Source organism: Amphiura filiformis, chromosome 2 (genome assembly GCF_039555335.1).
Source record: "Amphiura filiformis chromosome 2, Afil_fr2py, whole genome shotgun sequence".
Lineage (NCBI taxonomy): Eukaryota > Metazoa > Echinodermata > Ophiuroidea > Amphilepidida > Amphiuridae > Amphiura > Amphiura filiformis.
In genome coordinates this window covers 81,005,019-81,028,603 of record NC_092629.1, presented here as the reverse complement: position 1 = coordinate 81,028,603, position 23,585 = coordinate 81,005,019, and the positions used below count along the sequence as shown (strand labels likewise).

Below are 23,585 nucleotides of genomic sequence, written 5' to 3'. Positions count from 1 at the left end.
ACAATTCTGTGTGGGCTTTTGTTTACGAAATGAGACAATACTCTGCTTATTGTTAACCAGCGTTCTTGAAAATGAGAAGCATGGTGGTTTGCAGACTTAACACTGGTTGGAAATAATTTCTTCATATTTTTGGTGTTATCTGTCGTTTACATATCCTTCCTAAAACACCAAAGTACGAATATTTCCAAACATCTAAATTAGCTAAAAATTTAGGACATGTTACAAAACTATATTTTCTAGAATTGGCGGTTATTTTTCACACACCGGCGTTAACTAGGCAATTACCCATACTTCTAACGTACGCTATTTGTAGAGGTTACGCGTCAATGGTAAGAGCACTGTGTATTGTGTATAGGAAAATGGACAGTCATAGGGCCTGCACTTTGGCTCGACATTTGAAAGGGGCGTGAATTCATTTTTGGATACGCCCCTATTATAATTAGGTAATACTCGACTCACACACATTCCCTATTATGTATATACATGTACCACATGTAGTAAATCTGTATGCTTTATCTGTATTGTGCCGTTCTTAAGCAAATAGTTAAACACGATTTTATCAAACATTATAACAATAGCTCTTTTACAGTGTGCAATCATCCCGGGCAATAATTTGGCAATAATAGAGGATGTGCGTGAAATTATCGATTGGCTCCATACAAAGGATTTGAACCGGTGTCCTTCACCGTAATCATGGCGCAATGCAGTGCATTCAATCAAACGTTGTCGTCAACCTATTTGATCGTATAGTGCATTAAATTTGTTATGTGTGTGAGATGTCGCGGTAGATTGCAATAGCTTGTAATCATGCTTTTGTTGAATGAATTTGAGTACTCCGCCATATTTACGGTATGCTACGTCATCATCTAGGTGATTATTTGCATTGTATGTCTTGAATACGCTGGCGAAGTTGTGTAATAATCGGACTAATGCTATAACAGTAGGTGAATACAAGTATTGAATATAGGCCTATCGCGTTGCAAAGCCCAGTTCAGTGATCCCAGCGAAAGTGAAAAAAAAAAAATCAAATTGTTACTTTTATAAAAATTTTAATGAAAAAATTGGCAAAAACCCAAGAAAAGCGGCAGTATCGACGAAGTTGAAGCCCCATTCAAATAGGCCTACATGTAGCTAATTTATATACTGTCTGTAATTACAGATTCACGTAAATGCATTATTTTTGTCTTAAATAGGCCTACACGGCTTTTGGCTGAACCACTAGCAGAAGACACCAAATTGATGTTTTATGACCTTTGACATTCTTTTGTGGCGAGTGACATGGTCAGTTCAATTCACGCCGAGTGTCCTTGACAGGTTTGACTCTGCTTCAGTGGTCATGAAAGAATTCAAAAGATAACCTCTGCCCCAACAATCCCAAGCAATTGTCTGAAACTGCTTTTCGGATGATGTATCATAAGAACTCAGTCGTCAAATGATGATAGTCATATAATGACCAAAAGATTATTACTGACTACTATATCATTGAAGACTGAGTTCGCAGTACAAAATCTGAATTTTGATGATTTTAACGATCGTCCGGATGAAAAAATCACTGAATGGGCCGTTAGTTCCCTCCTCTCCTTACCTTGGCAATATGAATCAAAGAAAAAAAAAAAAAAAAAGAAAACAAGAAAAAAAAAAGACAAAGAAAAGAAACAATAAAAGAAAAACAAATATGAAAAGTTCGAACAATATTTGGTTTATAAAATTAATGTGACCGTGATGAGGCTCGAACTCACCACCTTCCGATTTAAAGTTCGAAGCGCTCGTGAACAAAACTCTGATGCCTTACCAAGGGAGCTGTGCTCCTGAGATACGAAATATAAAATAAAATAATGCACTGTATACCTGCTTGTGTCGGTAATTGATTTGCTCATATTCCATAAGGCTGAGTTCACATAGAAGTATACGGTATACGGTATTCACTATACGAAATACGCTCATTTGATCAGGCTGAGTTCATATAGGAGTATACTATGTGAACTCAGCCCGATCGAATGAGCTGATATTCAATAGCGAATAATAAGCAGTATGTCAGTTTACCCATTTTCTTCGTCTTATCAAATGCTTGTAACTTTACTTCTTGAGGTCACATTGCATTCAATGAGGTGTCATAATGTGCAGAATTAGATAGTGCATCTATTAAAAAATGAATTTACCCACATATGGTTTAGGTTTTTAAAACTAGGACGGTATACGCTGCACTAAAATCGAACATGCACGATTCCCACTATACTATACCATACGCAGGTATACGGCCTTTTCGAATAGCTCTTATGTGACCCGGTACTATGAAATTACCTTGCTCGATTTTAGCTATCCGCGTGCACCTGCAAAACGTGCATCGTATACCCGAATAGTATACTTCTATGCGATCGTCGAGTTTATGTGACCGGTACTATGAAATTGCCTTGCTCGATTTGAGCTATACGCGTGCACCTGCAAAACGTGCACCGTATACCCGAATAGTATACTTCTATGTGAACGCAGCCTAAGGCTATTCCATAGTACCGGGTCACATAGGATACAATCCCATAGAAGTATACTATTCGGCATACGGTGCACGCTTTTGCAGGTGCATGCGATAGCTTAAATCGGGCAAGGTAATTTCATAGTACCGGTCACATAGGCACTATTCGAAAAGGCCGATACCTGCGATAGTATAGTATAGTATAGTGGGAATCGTATGTGCGTTCGATTTTAGTGCAGCGATACCGTCCCTAATTTTAAAACTAAACCATATGTGGGTAAATTCATTTTTTGTAATAGATGCACTATCTAAATCTGCACATTATGACACCTCATTCAATGCAATGTGACCTCAAGAAGTAAAGTTACAAGCATTTGATTAGACGAAGAAAATTGGTAAACTGACCTACAATGTGTATCATGCTAAGCTATTAGCTATATTTAAATACGCTCATTTGACCAGGCTGAGTTCACATAGTATACTCCTATATGAACTCAGCCTGATCGAATGAGCGTATTTCGTATAGCGAATACCGTATACCGTATACTTCTATGTGAACTCAGCCTAATGGTACAGTGCAACAGAGCAAAAATGCCCATAATTTAAAAGCTATATAATTTATGAACAATATACACTACACATAAAAATACTAATACAAGGGCATTTCAACATAAGAATCCAAACAATTAAGTACCAACATGCACATCTTTGTCCTTATATCACATTTAAAAAAAAAAAAAAATGTTATCAAACCTCTACTGTGATTGGCAGCTGCACAAGGCATCTCTTTGATAGCTGATAATGGCCATCCATTCAGCAAGTGGCTACTAACTGACCTTGACAGGCTTGAATGAGCACTGTCATCTGCTACAAAACCATCACACTCTAGGTTTGACAATGGAGTGAAAGACTATTATTATTGATTAGGCGCGGATTTTAAAAGTACAGCTCCTATGCGTGTATAGCAAAAAAAATTGGAATAGAATGTTTGGAGTCATGTAACTAAAATACTAAATGCATTCTGCAAAATGTGCTCTATCTGACCAATTTATAAAGCATTTAATTAGCTTTAATTTGACACATTGTTTGACATGTTTGGAATTATGGTAAATCATTAAATAAAATATTTATTAATTAATCAATTATGTCAATTAATTAAAAATTTAATGCAAATATGCATATTTTCTCTGACAGAATTGTAGGATTTGACAAGAGCCATTTTTCTTGTAAGTTTGATTCTTATAACATACCGGTATCGTATTGCCCCATTATAGTTACAGAAAAAAAAATACGCGTGCAGGACACACGCACACCACACACACACACACACCTCTTTGCTTTACCTCACTTGTTCTGCTCAAAATTAAAAGGGGACATATCTGACAGTAAAAGCTTACATTTTATGGAAATTATGTTTAACTATTTGTTTAAACAGCACAAAACAGATAAAGCAAAATTACTATACATAGGACTATACATGTACGGTATGCCAGGGACTGTTTAAGAATATATCATTAGATTTATGATATATACTTCGAGGACTGTTATATATCAAAAATGTGAAAAATATCAAATTTTAATAATTTGTCATAAAATTTGTATTATATCATAAATTTCAATGAAATTTATTTGATATCAGAAAGACATTCTTCGTATTCAGAATGCAATTCGATATGTCTGATGTGCTCTCATGTCCCACAAAAAATACTATCTAAACGCTCAAAACGCTCATTCCAGATCCCTTAAAGTCATAATGTACGATCTTATAATATGAATTTGGTTAATTTTTTTCAAACCTGATTTTTTAGCATATTTGTAATGTTTACAACTTGCACCTAAATGGAATCAGCCAAATTGCTTGTGTTTGTAGGTAAATAGAGCAAAGTTAGACATAAATTCATAATGTCCTCCCATAGAACTGCGTGTTAAACGGCCAAAATAACAAGCAGTGTTTCTTTCACTTTACCTTATTATTTCAGCTCAAAATTAACAGAAACCATTCCCGATAATTATTACTAGTATTATTTCAGCATTTTGAGTATATAATGACAAATTTAAAATTTGAAGGAAATCGTACATTAAGTCTCTAATTTGGTTAATTTTCTTTGTCTTTTTTTTTCTTTTCTTGTTTTATTTATTTTTCTTTGATTTATATTGCCAGGGTAAGGAGAGGAGGGAACTAAAGGAATATTCAGTGATTTTTTGATTTTTTTTCATCCCGACGGTCGTAAAAATCATTAAAATTCAGATTTTGTATGCTTGACTGCGGAACTTGGTCTTCAATGATAGTCAGTAATTTTTATATTTTGGACATTACTATGACTATCATTTGAGGACTGAGTTCTTATGATCCGAGGAGCAGTTTCAGACAATTGCTTGGGATTATTGGGGCAGAGGTTATCTTTTGAATTCTTTCATGACCACTGAAGCATAGTCAAACCTGTCAAGGACACTCGGCGTGAATTGAAAGACCATGTCACTCGCCACAAAAGAATGTCAAAGGTCATAAAACACCAATTTGGTCATTTGGTGTCTTCTGCTATCTAAAGGCCTTACATGGCTGATTTTGTACCTTTCGTCATTGTCATAGATGTGCTAACAAAGCTTGCTAGTGCAGTGGTTCAGCCGAAAGCCGTGTGTCTAAGGCAAAAAATAATGCATTTACGTGAGTCTGTAATTTATATACCGGTACTGACAGTATATAGATTAGCTACATGTATTTGAATGGGGCTTCAACTTCGTCAATACTGTCGTTTTCCTGTTTTGTTTTTTTCTTTTTGTTTTTCATTAAAAAAATTTATAAACGTAACAATTTGATTTTTTTTTTTCACTTTCGCTGGGATCACTGAATGGGACTTTGTAGCGCGGATTATTCAAAACTTGTTTTTACCTACTGCTATATATATAGTATTAATCCGATTATTACATAACTTTGCCAGCGTATTCAAGACATAGGTTATGTAAGGGATAAACTGTACATGGGTATAGAGGCCCTGCATGCTTTTATTGATTGGCTCCAAACAAAGGATTTGAAAAGTGTCCTTCACCGTAATCACGGCGCAGTAGCCTACAGTCCATTCAATCAAATGTTGTCAGTGTGCGAGACGAACGATGTATACATCTGGAGGTCACATCATCACTTATCATGCTTATTGTAAAAAGTTTGTCCAATGCATATACTGTGTGTAGGCCTATTGTTCCCGGGTATTGTCAATGCAATCAAGCAAACAGGTATAAATATTTTGAAAAGGCCGCTATAGTATATTCACATGGGTGTCTTGAATGGCCAATCATATGGGACATAATCAAATTGCAGTGACTGCTTCCTTTGTTACCACATGTCAGTCATCTTGTGATTATTGGACCATGTAAACCTGCAAAAAACGAGCCAAAGTGCAGGCCCTATGAACTGCAGTATGACATTTTCTGTCTTTGCTTGTCACGCGGTATGTTGAAGTAATGAAGTAATTGAAGTTGTGATTATATGTTCAAATTTTCAAGATGGCCCCAACAAGTCAGTTGGCCGAGCGGTAAACAGGGTACAGGCGCTGGTAATATGTCGATACTGTATACATGATAGCGGTGCAGCGGGGGTTCGAGCCCCACCTCTGCCGAACTAAATTTTTTGCGAAGATTTTGTTTTTATAGGCCTATTTGTTTAAAAAAAGCATCACACTCACTCCCACAGCCCACACCCCCACACACAACGCATGCGCATCACAGTATAGACATATGATATCCCTATTATCATTGATTAAATATTTTGAGCTCAAAATGTAGAAATATACACTTTGAGCTCATCTTATAATAATAGCTATAACAGGGCAAGGAAAGAACTAGGTCACTTTATTATTACTTGATTCATGTCGTATTTTATTCATAGGCTACATGTCGTATGTATACGGACGTTGAAACTTTAAAAAGTAACAGTCCCCAACGAATTTAGATATGAGCTCTTTGATGTCCACTCCCCAATCAGGGAATTCCCTTTTAACAAAGGAGCACCTGCGTAGTACAAGGTACTGCAGCAAGGTTGCACCCGTTCTACTTGATGTGGCTTCATGTATTTATCATGCAGCCTTTTATAAATATATCTATTTCATTCAAATACAGGTATGTATTTAATATAAAAACAACATTTGAGGCTTTAAGTATTTTAGTCTCAGCTCAAACCAAAGTAAGAAAGTTTGAATTCTTATGTACCGAGCGTTAAGCCTAATGGCTATTATGGCTCCTTTGCCTTGGGGTAAATTTCATGTACAAAGAGAGAGCTACCTCCTCTAAAAATCACACAAGAATTAAGGGTGTGTGCATGCCCTTATTTGCTGGTGGGAATTTTGTGGGAGGGCGCTTTAAGTTTGTGTCTAAAATACCAGTTATATCAAAGGGGCCCATAGCGCCATTAGGCTTAACGTTCTGACGGACTTCCATTGACAATACAACAATATTCGTGTTGTAAAGTAGGGTAAAAAGATCTAGGCCTCAAGAAAGAAAGAACAGGAATAAATAAAGAATAATTAAGGACATAAAGAAAGAATTTTGCCCTAATGATTTTTTAGAAAAAGCTGAAGCAAGAAACTGAGTTTCACAATACAATCCTTTTATAGTTGAAATGTGTGCTGCCGACAGAGTATCGTCTCTTTGCGTGGTTCAGTTCATGGACCTGAAGACCCGGTTTAACAAGAATGTTAAAATTATGTTACGCCAATCAAACATTTTTAGGCCTAATTGTTATTGAAAACCTGTAAGGAGAACAGCAACCCTTCACAAAAGAGAAGCTTAATTTTAGTGGTTACCTAGGATACCAACACCAGTGGCGTGCGCCAAAGGGGACAGGGGATGTGCCCCCCCTTTTGTCAAAAAGTTCGGGAAATAATGCACCCAATCGGGAAACTGGGGAATTAGTTATTAAATTTTAAAACAGTCGGAGAATCGAGACCCTGAACCAGACTTTGAAAACCTAAATGACGTTACTGCTAGGCCCGTGCAGACGCAGGATTTTTTTTTGGGGTGCTGATTTTGAAAAAGTGGACTTTTTTCCAAAGGGGCGATTTTGTGAAATGTGGACTTTTCCCCAAATTTGGACCTTTTTGACCAAAAAACATAAAAACCTGATTTTTTTTGCTCGCACGCCATAAATGCTTCAATTTTGGGACTTTTTGTATCCTTTTGCAAATTTGGGGAGGTGCAGTCGCACCCCCGCCCCCCCCCCCCCCCTGGCGTACGGGCCTGGTTACTGCCAAACACACGTGGTGGTGGGCCTATATTAGGCCTATACATGTAAAACATCATAGATGACTTGGAATAAATGCAGATAAAGCAAATATAATGTAACCTTTACAACAATAAACACCTATACACGCCTAAAATAACTCTAAAAACCCTAACATGGAATTCAAGACTTTTTGGTAGTCAATTGAAAAATTCCAACTTATTTGTGTAATTTTAGATACCCTCTATAGAGGCGATGGAATTCAGATTTTTTTGGTAAGTCAATTGAAAATTCCAACTTTTTTTTGATATTTTTTAAAAACCCTCTATACCCCTCAATGGAATTCCAGACTTTTTTGCTAGTCAATTGAAAAATTCCAACATTTTATTTGGGTATCTTTAGAAACCCTCTATAGAGGGCAATGGAATTCCAGATTTTTTTTGGTAAGTCAATTGAAAATTCCAACTTTTTTTTGACAATTTTTAAAAACCCTCTATACCCTCCATGGATTTCCAGATTTTACATGCACTAAACAGGGCCGGAAATCCAGGTTTCTTCCTCCAGTATGCTTTGGAATTCCAGACATTTTAGAAAAAAAAAAAAATTTGCCCTCTATAGGGGGGGTGCATGTTTTATCTGGAATAGCCCAATGGTGTACACTGCAGTTAGGCAGCGAACCTATACACTAAGTGTATTTTCCGTGAAATGACTGGCGCACGATTTTGTGAATTAATTTACCAGTGTATATAAGTTAGGACTTCACTGACACACAAAGTATGCTATTTGTTTTCCAATATTTTAAAACTCATAATGAATCCAATTTAATTATTTTATCATTATTATTTTGTGGATCTAATATTTTCACACACTTGGATTCATCAAAACATAATAATGATCGCTATTGTATTTGACACCTTCACAAAAAATAAATCCACTTTTTACCAAAATTTCAAAACTATATTGACACACATAAAATTAATACACTTTCTGACTTTCAGGGAAGAAAAACTTTTTTGTGTATAATGTGAATCGAACTAAAACAAACTCTTTTTTTCTTTGACAGCTGAAGCTGAGTCCATCATCCTGTATTGCACACAATGGCATGATTGTTATCTATGCTACAGCTGCTCAACAAGTTGGCACAATGGCAGATTACTGCCTAGAGATGTATAATCCAGCAACAAAGTCATGGTCGAACCTCAAAACTGTGCGGCACCCTGTGACATCCAGTGTATGCGGTCTGGTGGTGCATGGTGGGAAGTGTTATCGAGTTATCGGTGGGGAATGCAAGTGCACAGATGAAATGTGCATGTGGCATAAAATCAATGTTCACGAGCTTGTGATTGACTATACAGAAGGTAGCGCTTCAATCGGTGAGCCACAGGACCAGACCGCGCTAATGGCCCAGGAGCTTCCACAATCTTTCAAGAATCGTGGCTTCATGATCAATGGCGAGCTGTTTGTGTCCATCAACAAACACTTTCACAAGATTGGAGTCACTAGCAGTGATCAACTTGAAGAGATAGCTGAACGGTATGCAGGCTTGAGCAAGCTTGATGAGGAATCCTATCCTTCAAGTCTTACAACCACCTTTATGTTTGACAAGTCTATGTGGCTTTAAGGGAAGGGGTATGAACGTTTGGACAGTATTTATTGTGGGACATTAGAGCACATCAGGCATATCGAATTGCATTCTGAATATGAAGAATGGCCTTCTGATATCAAATAATTTTGATTTTTTGAAATTTGCAATGTAATACACATTTTATGGCAAATCATTAAACATTGATATTTTTGATATTTAACAGTACTCAAAGTAAACTTGATAAATCTGATGATTTCTACCTAAAGTGTATGTAGGTGGGATGAAAAGCCGACGATCAATTGAAAATTTTGACCTTTCATTATTGAAGATATGGATTTTTTTCCCAAAACACCAAAAAAAAATTAGGTCTTTTTGGGAAAAAAATCCATATCTTCAATATGAAAGGTCAAAATTTTCAATTGATCGTCCGCTTTTCCTCCCAGCTACATACACTTTAAGACTATATCATTAAATTTATAAAATATACTTGAGGACTGTTATATCTCCAAATGTGAAAAATATCAAATTTTAATAATTTGTCATAAAATTTGTATATATATCGTGAATTTCATAAAATGAAAATTATTTGATATCAGAAAGACATTCTTCGTATTCAGAATGCAATTCGATAGGTCTGATGTGCTCTCATATGTCCCACAAAAAATGCTGTTGAAACGCTCAAAACGCTCATTCCAGTTCCCTTAAGGCGAGTCAGAAGGGAACATGATCTAGCGGTATTTGAACTCAATGTTGATACAATTAAAGCAAACACACTCACACACAAGAAGAATGTAATGAATTCTATAAAGGAGACCCCAAGTCTTAATATTGTGCCCCATGGGCATATATCTTGAGAGAAGAAAAACTCCCAAAACAGTTTAAAATTGCAAAGCGCGAAAAATTAATCGCACAAAAATTTCCACTTTAGTCCTGAAATTCACCTGATCCTACACTGAAATCACCTTTTCCGATTAGCTGGCCCGGCCCTACCACAGGGCCTTTTTTTCCACACTATATACTCCGAGACACCATGCTATATCCTGAGAACTGCTAAAAACCAAGTGACAGCTCACAACACACTAACCGTTAGTGGGGACAGCGGTAAGTTTGGTTTAGCAGTTCTTCTCGGGGTATAGCATGTAAAAAAAGAAAAAGCAAAACAGGCCCTGTGGTAGGGCTACGATTAGCAGAGCAACTTTAAAAACAATATACAACTCTCTATTTTATGATTTTTAAATAATTGTAAGTCTTAAATTTGTTTCATGTTTTGACTTCATTAATTCCTTAGCCAAATGACATTTGGCTAAGGTCTGTTTCTGTCAGGTTCTGATTCTTTCTTTCTTCTACCAATCGTATAATGAGCCATCATAGCCATATGCGTTTGTCAATTTTGACGAAATTTGATTATTTGGACCATTGGGGGGTGCCACAAATGTCACATGAAAATGTCTGGCGCAAATGTCATCTCAAGGTCATTATAGCCCAAAACGTTGTTTTTCACTTAAAATGCTACTCCTTCCCCATATTACATAGCACTGTGACATGACTTGCACACATGCATAATGCATATAGCCAATGTCTAAAAGTTTTACACAGAATTGGGGTCAAAGGTCATTTAGGGGTCATTTCCGGTATGTAACCAAATACCTTAAATCGGCCATCATAGGCATATTCTTTCTGCCACATGTTGACCATAGTTGGTCACTAGGACCATTGGGTGGTGCCACAAATGTCATGTGATCACTTGTGGTCAAAGTTCATCCACTTACGGTCAATGGTCAAAAACGTAATTTTCACTAAAATTGACTATCCCCCCCCCCCCCCCCGATAGATTTGCACACATTATGTCATCCATACAGCAAAGATATAAAGTCCCTACAAGCCCATTGTGGTTCAATGAGCCATGTATTATTGGGCTGATCATTCCACATTATGTGTACTTTAAAGTATACCTTAGTAAGAATAGCTAAACAAGCTTCACAAAGCCTTCCAAGGACATATCTGTGTATTTGAGCTAGGTCCTGTTTTTCTATCAAATTCTTCTTCTTTCTTTCTTTCTGTACCAAATACTTTCAAAATGCTGCTGCTCCCGTAAATTACATAGTAGGCCTACAATGTCGTCGCCACCATAAAGCATAGGTTGGTGGTATAAATGTCACATGAACAACTCTAGGTCAAAGGTCATAAAAAGATCAACATCACTGGCTAAGGGCAGTGCTCTGTGAGCACAATGTCTAGTTTATTTTTGGTAATTTTGGATTGTTTTTAGTTGTATTTCAGTGCTTTCATGCTTTATACTTTTTGTTCAATCAGTTTTGATATTGAATTTATTTGTTTTTGATATTAAATTAATTATTTAGTTTGATATTTGGTGTAATCAAATTTTTAAAATATTAACTATTAGCAATTGGTACATAGACAGATTTTTTGGTGTTTTATATTTCAATGCTTATTGGGTCTCCCACATTGATTTGTTATTCTTTATGTTTTATGTGCGTAGTATTAATAGTATTTTAAACATGTTGTTGTAAAGTTTTTCTCTAAATTTGAGATTTTAATATTGTGTATTAGAATGAATGCTCGAATGTATACATGTAATATTTTCAAAACCTTTTTGAATAATTATGTAAATGTATTGATCCCTGGCCTCAAGAACAGATGATTAGTTGTGTTTTTAACTGATTGAGTGTCCACAAGTTAAAGAAGATAATTAAAACAATATCAAAATAAGTACATGTATTATGGCTTCACATCCAACTGTATGTCACCTGTGAGCAGTCTATAATATCGAATTGATTAATTTGAATTAAACAATTCATCGAGTGGCCATGGGCAGCGCCATTAGACATGTTACAAGACTACCAAGTGACAGGGGATGGACCGTACCCACACAATTGAATAGGCACTTTTTTGATAATTTTCATCAAGGTTACTCAAAACTTACCTAGCTAATTTATTATACATCAGGGGTCTCTGCCTTTTTAATATGTTATGAAAAACTTAATTTTAAAAATATCTACCGACGGAAATAAAAATCCATCGACGGATAGTCTTGTTATGCTCTCACAAACTTAGAAAAAAATTTGAAAAATCCAAAATTTTGGTTTAAAACATGCCCAAGATTACTGCTGTCCCATTCAAAAGTACAGGAAGACCACCTACAGCGTTGAGGTCAACTTTCTAGACTTCCTGTCTACTGGCAGTAATGGCTACTACCCAGTGCTAACATCAATGAATTGTTTAATTCGAATTAATCAATTCGATATTATAGACTGGTGAGCCCATTTTAATAGCAGAAGTGGTGGTTGACCTGTTTTCATTGCTCCAAAACAATAGCACATGGTTAAAAAAAATTGCTGGTTATGTCAACTCTGAAAAATCCTTAAGAAAGGCTAATGAAAGTCGATTTTGAGTTTCCGGTCACACGCCCTCACTTCATTTTCTGACTCTCGCTTTGTGCGTGAATTTTCAATACAATACATAACAATTTCACATCTTAAAACGTTGATTTTACAACTTTACCAAGTTACATTCATGATATTTCATGTTTGTAATAATGACCTTTGGTGACCTTTACTTTTTCAGCAGCGCCCTCTATTTTTACCAAAATGTGGGATAGGTCTTTTTTATATTGAGCCCGTCAACTGTGATTTTCTAAAAATAACAATAAAAATAGGGAAGGCGGTCCCAGATAGGTCGTCCAAAGATATGGCTAGTGAACATTTGTGATGCGATCAAGCAAAATGAGTCTGATGTCGATCAAAATCAAAATTTTTAATCTTTCTAAATGAGCTATTCTCTGAGCTTTATTTTGCTAAAAAACCCATCATAATATTTAATAGACTTATGATGGGGGTTATGACCATTTTAGTGTTGCTCAGAACAATCAAATACAAAGGAAGTTATAATACTATTATCGGTTATATCTCAAAATCAATATTCCCGACATCCGACTCATTTTCCTTGATTGCATCAATCTGTGCATTTTGAGTGGAAAATCAATATCAAAACATCCATTTTGCTACCGACCGTGGCATTACGTTTCACTACCTGAAGAGAATTGGTCAACAATTGAATTCCCTCCTGAGATTGGTATCTGTCAATGAATTGACCAGATCCCCAAGCTGTCATTATAGCTAGATACAATTTGATACAAGGGGTGTATGTGTGTTCTATATAAATCTAAATAACTGATTTGTCAACTGTGATAACTGACCTCTCCCTGAAATTAGTAGCCTGATTTCCCCGATATAAATCATATCATATGTAGTATTTGTTTTATTACACCAAACATTGACAATGAGCTGGGGAAGAGGTTGTCATATAGACGAATCCAATTCCACACATTCCTATACCTTAATGGCTGCCAAAGTTGGGGTCCCCGTCGGCTCAATCTCACCTAAAATGTGAAAAATTGCGGCCTTGGAGGGTATTTTAAACTGCATTTTATCACCCGTGTTACACGTAGACAAAAGAATGATGACAGTTTACAACACAAATGAATCTAACATCAATTTTTAAGCGGCTTTTTGGTGTTGCGGGGACCCTAAGATGGCCGACCAAATCCTGACCATGACTTGGCTCGTTGGATTCGTCTGTAGATAGGAAAAACTATTGCATGGGGAAAAGGCTTTATCTATATCATTTGTAACTGGCCAATAAAGTGGCATGATTTGCTATATGTAATGTGGTGTAAAAATATTTGTACACAATTTTAGCCTCAATCACTATTTTTTTCCCATGTCAAAAAGCAAAAAATGAGCAAGTTTTAATGTGGGCATATACCCATGTGGTTATGGCCTCCTATTTTATCTATGGATGTGGACATCACATGGTAATAAATATGATGTGATTAATGATGAAATGTTAAATGATGAACAAGAAAAATGTTCAAACATTTTGCTCATTCATATTATTGTACAGGTATATATTTTGCTCAAAGATATTACACAGGAGAAGGCATACTCCATAAAGGCTCATCCATACTTCTATGGGAATTGTACCATATTGGATTTTTAAGACAAGTAATAACATTAATATGCTTATCAGAAACTGAAATTGGGTGATTTTATTGCAAATATCATTTGAAGGTGTGTCAGTGTAGTCATGTTTGTTCACCTAAAAAAAATTGAATTTCATTGTCTATACCATTTATCACCCTAATGTGGCAGTGATGTCCAAGCAGTGAGACAGGTGTTTCGTGCGGACATCAGATGCAGTACCTATCCTGAACTTTGAGCGAACACTAGCTGTGCCCAATGAAATGTGCACTGACATCACTGCCACATCAGGGTGGAAACTGCTATAGATTGGGGAATAATAAAGTTGCACCTTGAAGATTTGTATACATGGGTACAGAGTGCAAATCATGCACTTTCAAAAAATTGCTTTTAAAATGTATTGAGATATATGTGTCATTTCATGAAGATGTTTTGTAACACTCTTCACATCATAACTCAAGAACCACAAGAGCTACAAATATGTAACTGTGATATTTAAATTCTTCATCAAGCCCAATTCAAAATTACCACAACAATTTTCTCCAGTGGTCATAATATTCACATGATGCCACGTTCAACCATGGAGGTATATAATATATATACCTCCATGGTTCAACCAATTACAGCAGTTAATGACTCTAACTGCCCTTATATGCAACCATGTGCAGTTCTACAAAAATTTAATTATGTTGCGCTCTTATATGCATACATGTATGTAGCCCTGAAGGGCGTGCCTTCTCCATTGTAATACATTGACATACCATGCAAGTCCCCAGCTGTCTGTAGAGTCGTGTAATTTTTTGCAAGACATCCGAGTCTTTACAAGATGCACATCCTCCTAACAAGTCACTATGTCCACCCAAATATTTAGTGCTAGTAAAGAACATCATAATATAATAAACATGGGGTCTGTCTTCTCCAGTGTAATTCATTACCATACAAATACCCAGCTGCCTGTAGAGTCGTGTAATTTTTTGCAAGACATCCGAGTCTTTTCAAGATGCACATCCTCCCAACAAATCACTATGTCCACCCAAATATTTAGTGCTTACGGAAAATAATCATCATCACAATAAACGGTAATTTTTCTTTTGACTGTATCGTAGTAAAAGAAGTTATAGAAATAAATGACTCATACAAATAGTTATGGAATTGGATTAGGTGGGGGATCAGGACCAGGGAGCAATTTCCCCACTTTTGTCAAGTTTGACCGGGGGGTGAGGTTTCTTTTTGATGTCAATTTCTATCCAATTTGGAATAGTGGAATTTCCAGTTATTTATCCTCCGCATTCCATATATGTGACCCCTCAGCACAACTGAGCCTAAAGTCGCCAATCATCATTTTTGAGATATTCAACCAAAATATTCTGCTTGAAATTAGCTTTAAAATGATGTATATCATGTCTATAGTACTTGACATTTAAGTAGTGAAAAATCAATAAAACAGTCAATAAATTCTTTGTTTCCTATTGTTTATTGTTAAGTTCGATGGAGCATATCTCAATAGTGGCACTGGCGACATCCGGGCTCAGTTGTGGAGGATGGTCACATATGGCACCGCCACTGATTACAAGAGCATTCTGCGTAGTACTTTACCTCATTTCAGGTATAATTTCGACAGCCAAATTGACGAAAAATGACAATGACAGTTGATATTTGCATACTAGGCATCAGTCGAAGTTTAGTAGTATCTAAAAACTACATAGTACAACCGATTTACTCTGAGCAGCATTAGGCCAGGGCTATTATAATAGTGTGTCATGTCTCAAGTTGAGAGTAATTCCATGTTGGGTATTGCAGTGGCAGATTCGAATCGTGCTTGTATACACACATGTAGGAGAGTGATTTGTCTGTATGCTATAGCGACACCACCACATAGGCATACTCATTCGAATCTGCCACAACAAAATCCAACATAGCATTACTCTCAACTTGAGATGAGACACACTATAGACAAACACCTGCAAACCAATCAGAATGGATTTACGATTGGAAGAGGCCACATACTTGCACGATGTCCAAGGTTGATTGAAGGGATGAGGGAAAAGAATCTGCCTGCAATAATCACATTTATAGACTTCAATAAAGCCTTTGACACAATCGATTGAGACAAGATGCTAAAAAGACTTACCAGCTATGAAAAGCGATGTCAATGCCAAGCTTCAAAGGCTGCTGTAGGTAGGGTGTACCAAATGTTGAGTCGACAATACTGAGTGCTCCAGCGGGTGCTTCCTTGGTAATCTGAGCAAGTTCTGCTAAGTCCATAACCGCAAGCTTAGGATTAGTTGGTGTTTCACCATAAATCACCTTTGAATACAGAAAGAAAAAGAGATTTATTATTGCAAAAATAAGCCAAGGTTTTATATAGTGCCATACCGTAAGACAGCATTTGGGGCAAAGGGTAGGCCTATATGCAGACAGCCGTATATGTGATGTGATCAAGCAAAATGAGTTGGATGATTGGAATATTGATTTTGAGATATAACCAATAATAGTGTTCAAATTCCTTTGTATTTTATTGTTCTGAGCAACATTAAAATGGCCATATCTCTGGAACCATAAGTCTAATTATGATTGAGTTTTGAACAAAATAAAGCTCTAAAAATGGCCCATTTAACAAAATTGAAAACTGAGTTTTGATTTTGATTTTGATTGACGTCAGATTCATTGTGCTTGATCGCATTACATATCAGGAGATATTCCAAGAGAGGGGAGGGGGAAGAATTGCAAAATCACCCCACTAACTCAGTCCCATAATAATCTTATCACAACAAATGCTTACAGAAGCATACACATATTTGAAATTTTAATGATATAACATGGCCACATAATGTTTATAAAATTACGGGTGCTCAGAAAAAGTGGCTCCAGACCAGCCAAAGGGGAGAGGTGGTCTGGGCACACATAATAAGGAGTATGGAGTATGGCTGTGAAGCGCTGTGATGTGTGCATGGTGTCGCATTTGTGCAATGTAGGGAGGTGCCTCTCCCCAATAATCTGAACTTTTTTGGAAAATGAAGGTCCAAGACATTTGGTGCACATTTTTCTTGACCAACTGGTAGGATTCTACCAAATTTGCAGTCTTAATCTTCTTAATGGGAAATTGGCCATTTTAACACCACCAAAATTCACTCTGATGTATCAAAATAATGTAAAATTCCAAATTGTACTTTTGCAATTCTCCCAGTAGTCATTTTAGGAGCAGATCAATTTGGAAGACTCGCATCCCCTGCGCACATTGCTCAAAACAAATACGCCACTGAACATACAGGACCAAATTTTGACAGTGTTAATCTCCTAGATTTCAGCTGTTAATGCCTAGATCTAGATATGCTTGACATTGCAAAAAAAACATGGAAAATGGATATCGTTACAACCCACTCTGACAACTGACCCTTGATATGCCCCTGAGGCACATTAGGGGCGAAAAATGGTCTATTCTTGTTGAAATCCATACACCCTATGGAAGAAATGCCCTTAGTCTCTCACACAGGGAGTATGAATTTCAAATAGGGTTACCTAAATGTGTGCCGCCATTTGAAATCTACACCCCTTGTATGGAAGATGAAGGTCATGTCTTCCACAGGGGTGTATGGATTTTAATTGGAGTAGCCCAATGTCCTTGCTTGGGATGGGATCACACAATTGCATACAAGTGATATGAGCATTTCCTAAAATACCTTTGTGTTGATCTTGATAGCTTTCCTGTATGCCTCCATATTGCAAGCTTCCACAAACGTGATTTCAACACCGTAGTTTGGTAAAAAATCCTTGATGAAGTTATAGGAGCCAGCATACACAGGATCTGGAGCAATCTGATGAATAAGAAGGAAAATGTTATTTTGTCGTCTGCATCACATATAAAGGGCTGCCTTGTGTGATTTTTTTTATTATTGTCATCATATTGTAAGGAGATACAACGTAAATTGACTTTTTTTTGTAATATATTAATTTTCAGGTATTATCACAAGATTATTACAATCACATGTCCATACATAAATATAATAATGAGATGAGCGTTTTGCAGAGTTCTCAAATTTAGCTGCAAATGTAATTTCAAATCAAACATGAGGCAGCCATAACACATACAACTTTCTTGCACTCAGATGACGAATTACAGTGGTAATTTCAATTGAATGAACACAGTCTGATGATTGTTGGGATTACCTGAATGGGTGATTATATTTAAATCAACACCCCCTATGCAGGAGATTGAGGTCATGTCTTCCATAGGGGGTGTATGGATTTCAACTTGGAATTGCTTATTTACACTGAAAATCTAGTGGCCCCAGAAATCAATTTTCAAATTAATATGAACAGTTTGAAAATTTTAATGTTATACTGGTCCAGATCAAGGTGACACTTTCCTAGACTTGCAAATCGTTAACATGCAATGTCATTAAAAAGCTGAGGATAATAGATTAGTATTGACTCCATTATGTAGACTTTCATACCAAATGCTTCAAAACACACCCCACTGCTGGTTGATCACCAGTAGAGAAGATTTTTTTTCCACAACTTTATTCCCTGTACTTGAGTCCAGTGGGAGGAGAAAAACATACAAAATGACCACCGAACCCCTTCACAAAATTTGAAAAGTATGCAATATATTTGTATATATCTAGTTTTTATTAGTATAGATAAAGTTCCATTTAGCCATATCAAAATTGGAGAAACATTTCTCAATTTCTTGATATAGACAGCTTACTTTTAAAGTCATTTAAGTTAGGTTGCAATTCATTGATTTTTGCCCAATATAAATAATATTTACCATAATAAAAAACCCTTTTAAAGGGTTAAGCAGCGCCAAGGATTTATCATATAAATAGGGGCCTATTGGTCCAATAATCATAATCATATACCAAAATCGCTGAAAAGGTACGGTACCCTAAAACCCTGGCATATCCCAGTATACCTCCAACCAGGAGACCCCCACGTGTGTGTATGATCATGAGAATAATTGAATATATCTGATAACATTGCTTTTCCTTGTGTTTATTTACTCCCGTCCTCTATCAAAGTATAATCATGACATGACATGAACTGGCGGCACGATAAAATAACATTTTCAACCTAGTTCATAAGCCCCGTCATGAGCACCCCTATACATCAATCATCCGAAGATTGAAGAATGCTTTGCCAATCGATATCCAAGGCATTTGTTTCCTATAGGTCTAATTGACAACATTTTATGCAGAAAAAGTTTATTTAGCACTTAATCGCTAACATGCATGACCACATTATTATTGTCCGACTCCAATTTGTTTATTCCACTGAATACTGTGTGAACTACATCTAGGCCTATACTCACACGCAAAATACGGGAGTTTTGAGAGATAAGACTGTTTATATCAACTGACCATGCTGACGATCAACATAAAAATGATGACGTAACAGCTGTTGCTCAGTCGCTGAGTATGCGTTGAGGCATATCACCTATCGTATGCAAGTCATTTCGGGCGCTGCTTCAAAAAATTAAAAAGTTAAATCTGCCTTTCTTCCTATTTGATGCCAAACAGAATCTCCTGTTCTGAAAATGATATATCAAGATTCAAAATAAATCTTTCAACATCGTATTTTGTTCCAAAATTGATGAGAAAAATTACAATTCCAAAAATTTCAGTAGAGAAGATATCTTACCCTTCCCAGAATCCTTTGCAACATGACACATTTCATCATATGACACTCCCATTACTTTGTTTTTATTTTGAAATTAGACTGGTTAAACATGGGTCGATAGTCGCAAATCAATATATTTTGCGACATCTGCATGTGCTCTGTTCACTGAGATACATTTTGTCACTATAGACCCATGTTGCACTACAAATCAGTCAAGGAATGAAAATGAGAGAAATGCATTATGGAAGTGCAAGATATCTTATCTGGGTTGGCAGCAGTTTATATAAAGTATTCCCCATACACTGAACATGTAAAATATTTAATTTGGATCCTCCCACTTGGATACACCCCCAAGGATTTTTACAAAGGCAAATCTTTTTTAGGGTACACATACTTTGAAAATCTCTGGTCTCCCCATGTACCATGATGTACTATGAAACTTGAGTGGCCCGACCCCCTCCCTGGCCCCATACCAATTCACTTACAATATGATCTCCTGCTTTGAGGATAGCAAGGAGACTTGTCGTACAAGCTGACATACCACTTGGAAACATCAACGCACCTGCACCGCCCTCTAGAGTGTTGATTGCGTGTGCTGCCGATTCACATGAATGATTGCCATACCGAGGATAAAAGTACCCATCCTGTAATGAAATATGAAAATAATCAATAACCCCAGTGGGTGTAGGAAAAGAGAGGAATGCAATATTTTTTTTCAATGCTAATTTAATGTGCTAAAGCTAAAGAATTGGAACCCCAGATTGGAACATGATTTCCAAATATGGGTCTTCAGAACTGCTGGAGAGCCTGAAAAAGGGACCTTTGCCTGCTGCACATACCTGTACCACCTAATAATTGGGGGGGGTTGACTCATTAAATACAAAAAATAACAATCATGCAGAACATAATGAAATACATTTTTGGCACCAATTTGTCAAAGCTAGGTCTTTCCTAGTTAAATTATTTACAACATCAACAATCTGGCAAAAACATTTAGGCTAGGGTGATTTCTCTTCTAGCCTACCCTGGTATAGCAAAGGTATAATTGAAATAATTGGATAGAGCAAGGGTCAAAAACCTGTATATTTTTAATGCTAAAATATTTAGATGGATTCATCTAATAGTTCTCAAGGCTTTCTAAAGTTTTTGAAGGGTTAAAATACAAAAAAAAGGGTTTAAAAATTTTGTAGAACAAAATTTCTTTCTGGTTTAGTAGTAATTTGCAAAATAATGAATTATTTTCAGATTTTACATCTCAAACGCGGCACAAAATTCATAACGCGGGCGGTGGACGCTAAACTCAGAATCAAGTTTGAAGTGCCTAAAATCAAATACTTCTAGAACATTTGCAGTCAAGTTGGCTCAATCGATAAGGCGTTTGACTATGGTGCAAGAGGTTGCGGGTTTGAACCCTAGCGGTAGTTAGTACACTCTCGTGTAAAAATTGAGTTAGCTTGAAATTCCCCTGGACAAGGAACTTACTGCTAATTGTCTCGTTGTAACCCGTACGAAACTCGGGGAGCTGATCCTGGCTGCAGAGGTTAATTGCGGAATGTATAGGGTGTGCGCTTCTTAGCAGCAAGCTCTTGCGTTTTTTAATGGTTTATGGAATGACCTGGGCCATAGTGGTCAGCAACGACATGTAAAGTGTGCAGGAGGCTTGTGAATCAACGTCTAGGCATTGTGCCTATGCGTAGTGCACTATAAATCACTGTGCTTTTTTTTTTTCAATCCTTACCAATAGAGACTTGGAAAAATCGTCTACTTCATTAAACCTATGCACAGCAGACACACTAATAGAGGGTATTATAGGAGTACCCAGCTGGCCTTCTTTGCCCTTAAGTTTAGGCTTGGATGAAACAGCTAAGGTGTCCAAACTTGTTCCTTCACGAAAAATTCTCTCGTCTTCTTGGCGCCGATCATGTAAATTGCCTGTAACATGGTTGCTTTGTTTTTCTGCCATGTTGAATCATTCAAAGGCTGCCTGCCGTATTGAATTTACTACTGGTATCTGCATCAAGAAATAAATAAATAAATAATAAGTCCCTCTTAATTACATATACCGGGTAGGCCGACATATGCAAAGTTTAAGTTGCAACCAGTGGCGTAGATGGCCTGGAATTATGACTTATATAAGCTTGCAGAATCAGTATTATAAAGTCAGTGGCGGGGGCATGGGGGCCGGGGGGAAACCCCCTCAGGCCCAGTCAGAACTCGGCCCCTATTGCCCAAAAACTAAAAATAACGAAAAACACAACTTTTTTTCATCAATTTTATGCAAAATTTGTTGATTTTGCCCCAAATTAACTTTGCCCCCTAAAAAAAAAAAATCCTGGCACCGCCACAGGCACTGATTAAAGGAGGATTTCGTGATCCTATCATCCTCTTTTTATGACATTTTTCAGTACATATCCACGAAAAAACCTATTCCCAAAATTTCAGTTGATTCCGATTTTTGCGTTTGCGAGTTATGCATGATTATGTGTATTACTCTGCTCCATAGACAATGGCATGCATTGTAATTTTGTTCTGGTGCACCAGAACGAAATTCAAATTTCACGATATCTTTGCAAAACGAATTAATCTGCAAGAAATATTTTGTACATAAGGTCGTGCGTTTTAAGGTTGCCTCCTTTCGCGTTACATGGTGATTTTTGCTTTCGCGACATGATTTTACCTTTACAAATTCATATTTGCTGAAGTATACCCCCTATGGTAGTAAAAGTATACATTTTCTGAAAGGAAATTGCCCAAGGAATCCAAATATGCACTCAGAATTAACACTAGGTGTAAGTTAAAAGGTAACATTGACTGAAATGTGATTTTTTTTATATTTTTAGTCATTCAATGTTTTTTACAATAACATTTTCTGTGGTAACCCTATAGCAAAAATAATGCCATTTTCTTGCAGAGCACACTTAGGCCCTTACAACAATATAAAATTGCATGGGGTTCATGATTCACCCAAAATTAATATTTCCATCCCAATTTGGTGCAAAATTATAATCGGAAATTTAAGGGCTGGGGTATGAACGTTTGGACAGTATTTATTTTGGGACATTAGAACACATCAGACATATCGAATTGGATTCTGAATACGAAGAATGTCATTCTGATATCAAATAATTTAGATTTTTTGAAATTCGCAATTTAATACACATTTTATTGCAAATCATTAAAAATTGATATTTTTGATATTTAACAGTACTTGAAGTAAACTTTATAAATCTGATGATTTATACTTAAAAGTGTATGTAGGTGGGATGAAAAGCCGACGATCAATTGAAAATTTGGGCGTATTTTCAGTATTGAATATATGGATTTTTTCCCAAAAACACCAAAAAAATTAGGTCTTTTGGGAAAAAATCCATATCTTCAATACTGAAAGGTCAAAATTTTCAATTGACCGTCGGCTTTTCCTCCCAGCTACATACACTTTAAGAATATATCATTAGATTTATATAATTTACTTTCGAGGACTGTTATATATCAAAAATTTGAAAAATATCAAATTTTTATAATTTGTCATAAAATTTGTATTATATCGTGATTTTCAAAAATGAAAATTATTTGATATCAGAAAGACATGCTTCGTATTCAGAATGCAATTCGATAGGTCTGAGGTGCTCTCATGTCCCACAAATAATACTGTCGAAACGCAATAAACGCTCATTCTAGATCCCTTAATCTTCTCACAGA

General features: G+C 36.4%; 2 protein-coding genes across 2 annotated transcripts in view; one reads left to right on the top strand and one right to left on the bottom strand.

Annotated features, from left to right (window-relative positions):
• The window catches only part of LOC140172012 (kelch-like protein 7), a 34,083-nt gene extending 24,636 nt beyond the window's left edge, over positions 1 to 9,447 (top strand). The window contains exon 5 of the mRNA XM_072195363.1: positions 8,746 to 9,447. Coding sequence (XP_072051464.1) covers positions 8,746 to 9,303 — 558 coding nt within the window. The 3' untranslated portion in view covers positions 9,304 to 9,447. The remainder of the gene's footprint in view (positions 1 to 8,745) is intronic.
• LOC140146681 (L-methionine gamma-lyase-like) overlaps positions 1 to 23,585 on the bottom strand; it is a 61,452-nt gene that overhangs the window by 35,811 nt on the left and 2,056 nt on the right. Inside the window, exons 2-6 of the mRNA XM_072168551.1 lie at positions 21,625 to 21,897; positions 20,372 to 20,530; positions 17,948 to 18,082; positions 16,399 to 16,574; positions 15,029 to 15,140 (exon numbers count right to left, since the gene is read on the bottom strand). Of these exons, the coding sequence (XP_072024652.1) occupies positions 15,029 to 15,140; positions 16,399 to 16,574; positions 17,948 to 18,082; positions 20,372 to 20,530; positions 21,625 to 21,849 (807 nt within the window). The 5' untranslated portion in view covers positions 21,850 to 21,897. The remainder of the gene's footprint in view (positions 1 to 15,028; positions 15,141 to 16,398; positions 16,575 to 17,947; positions 18,083 to 20,371; positions 20,531 to 21,624; positions 21,898 to 23,585) is intronic.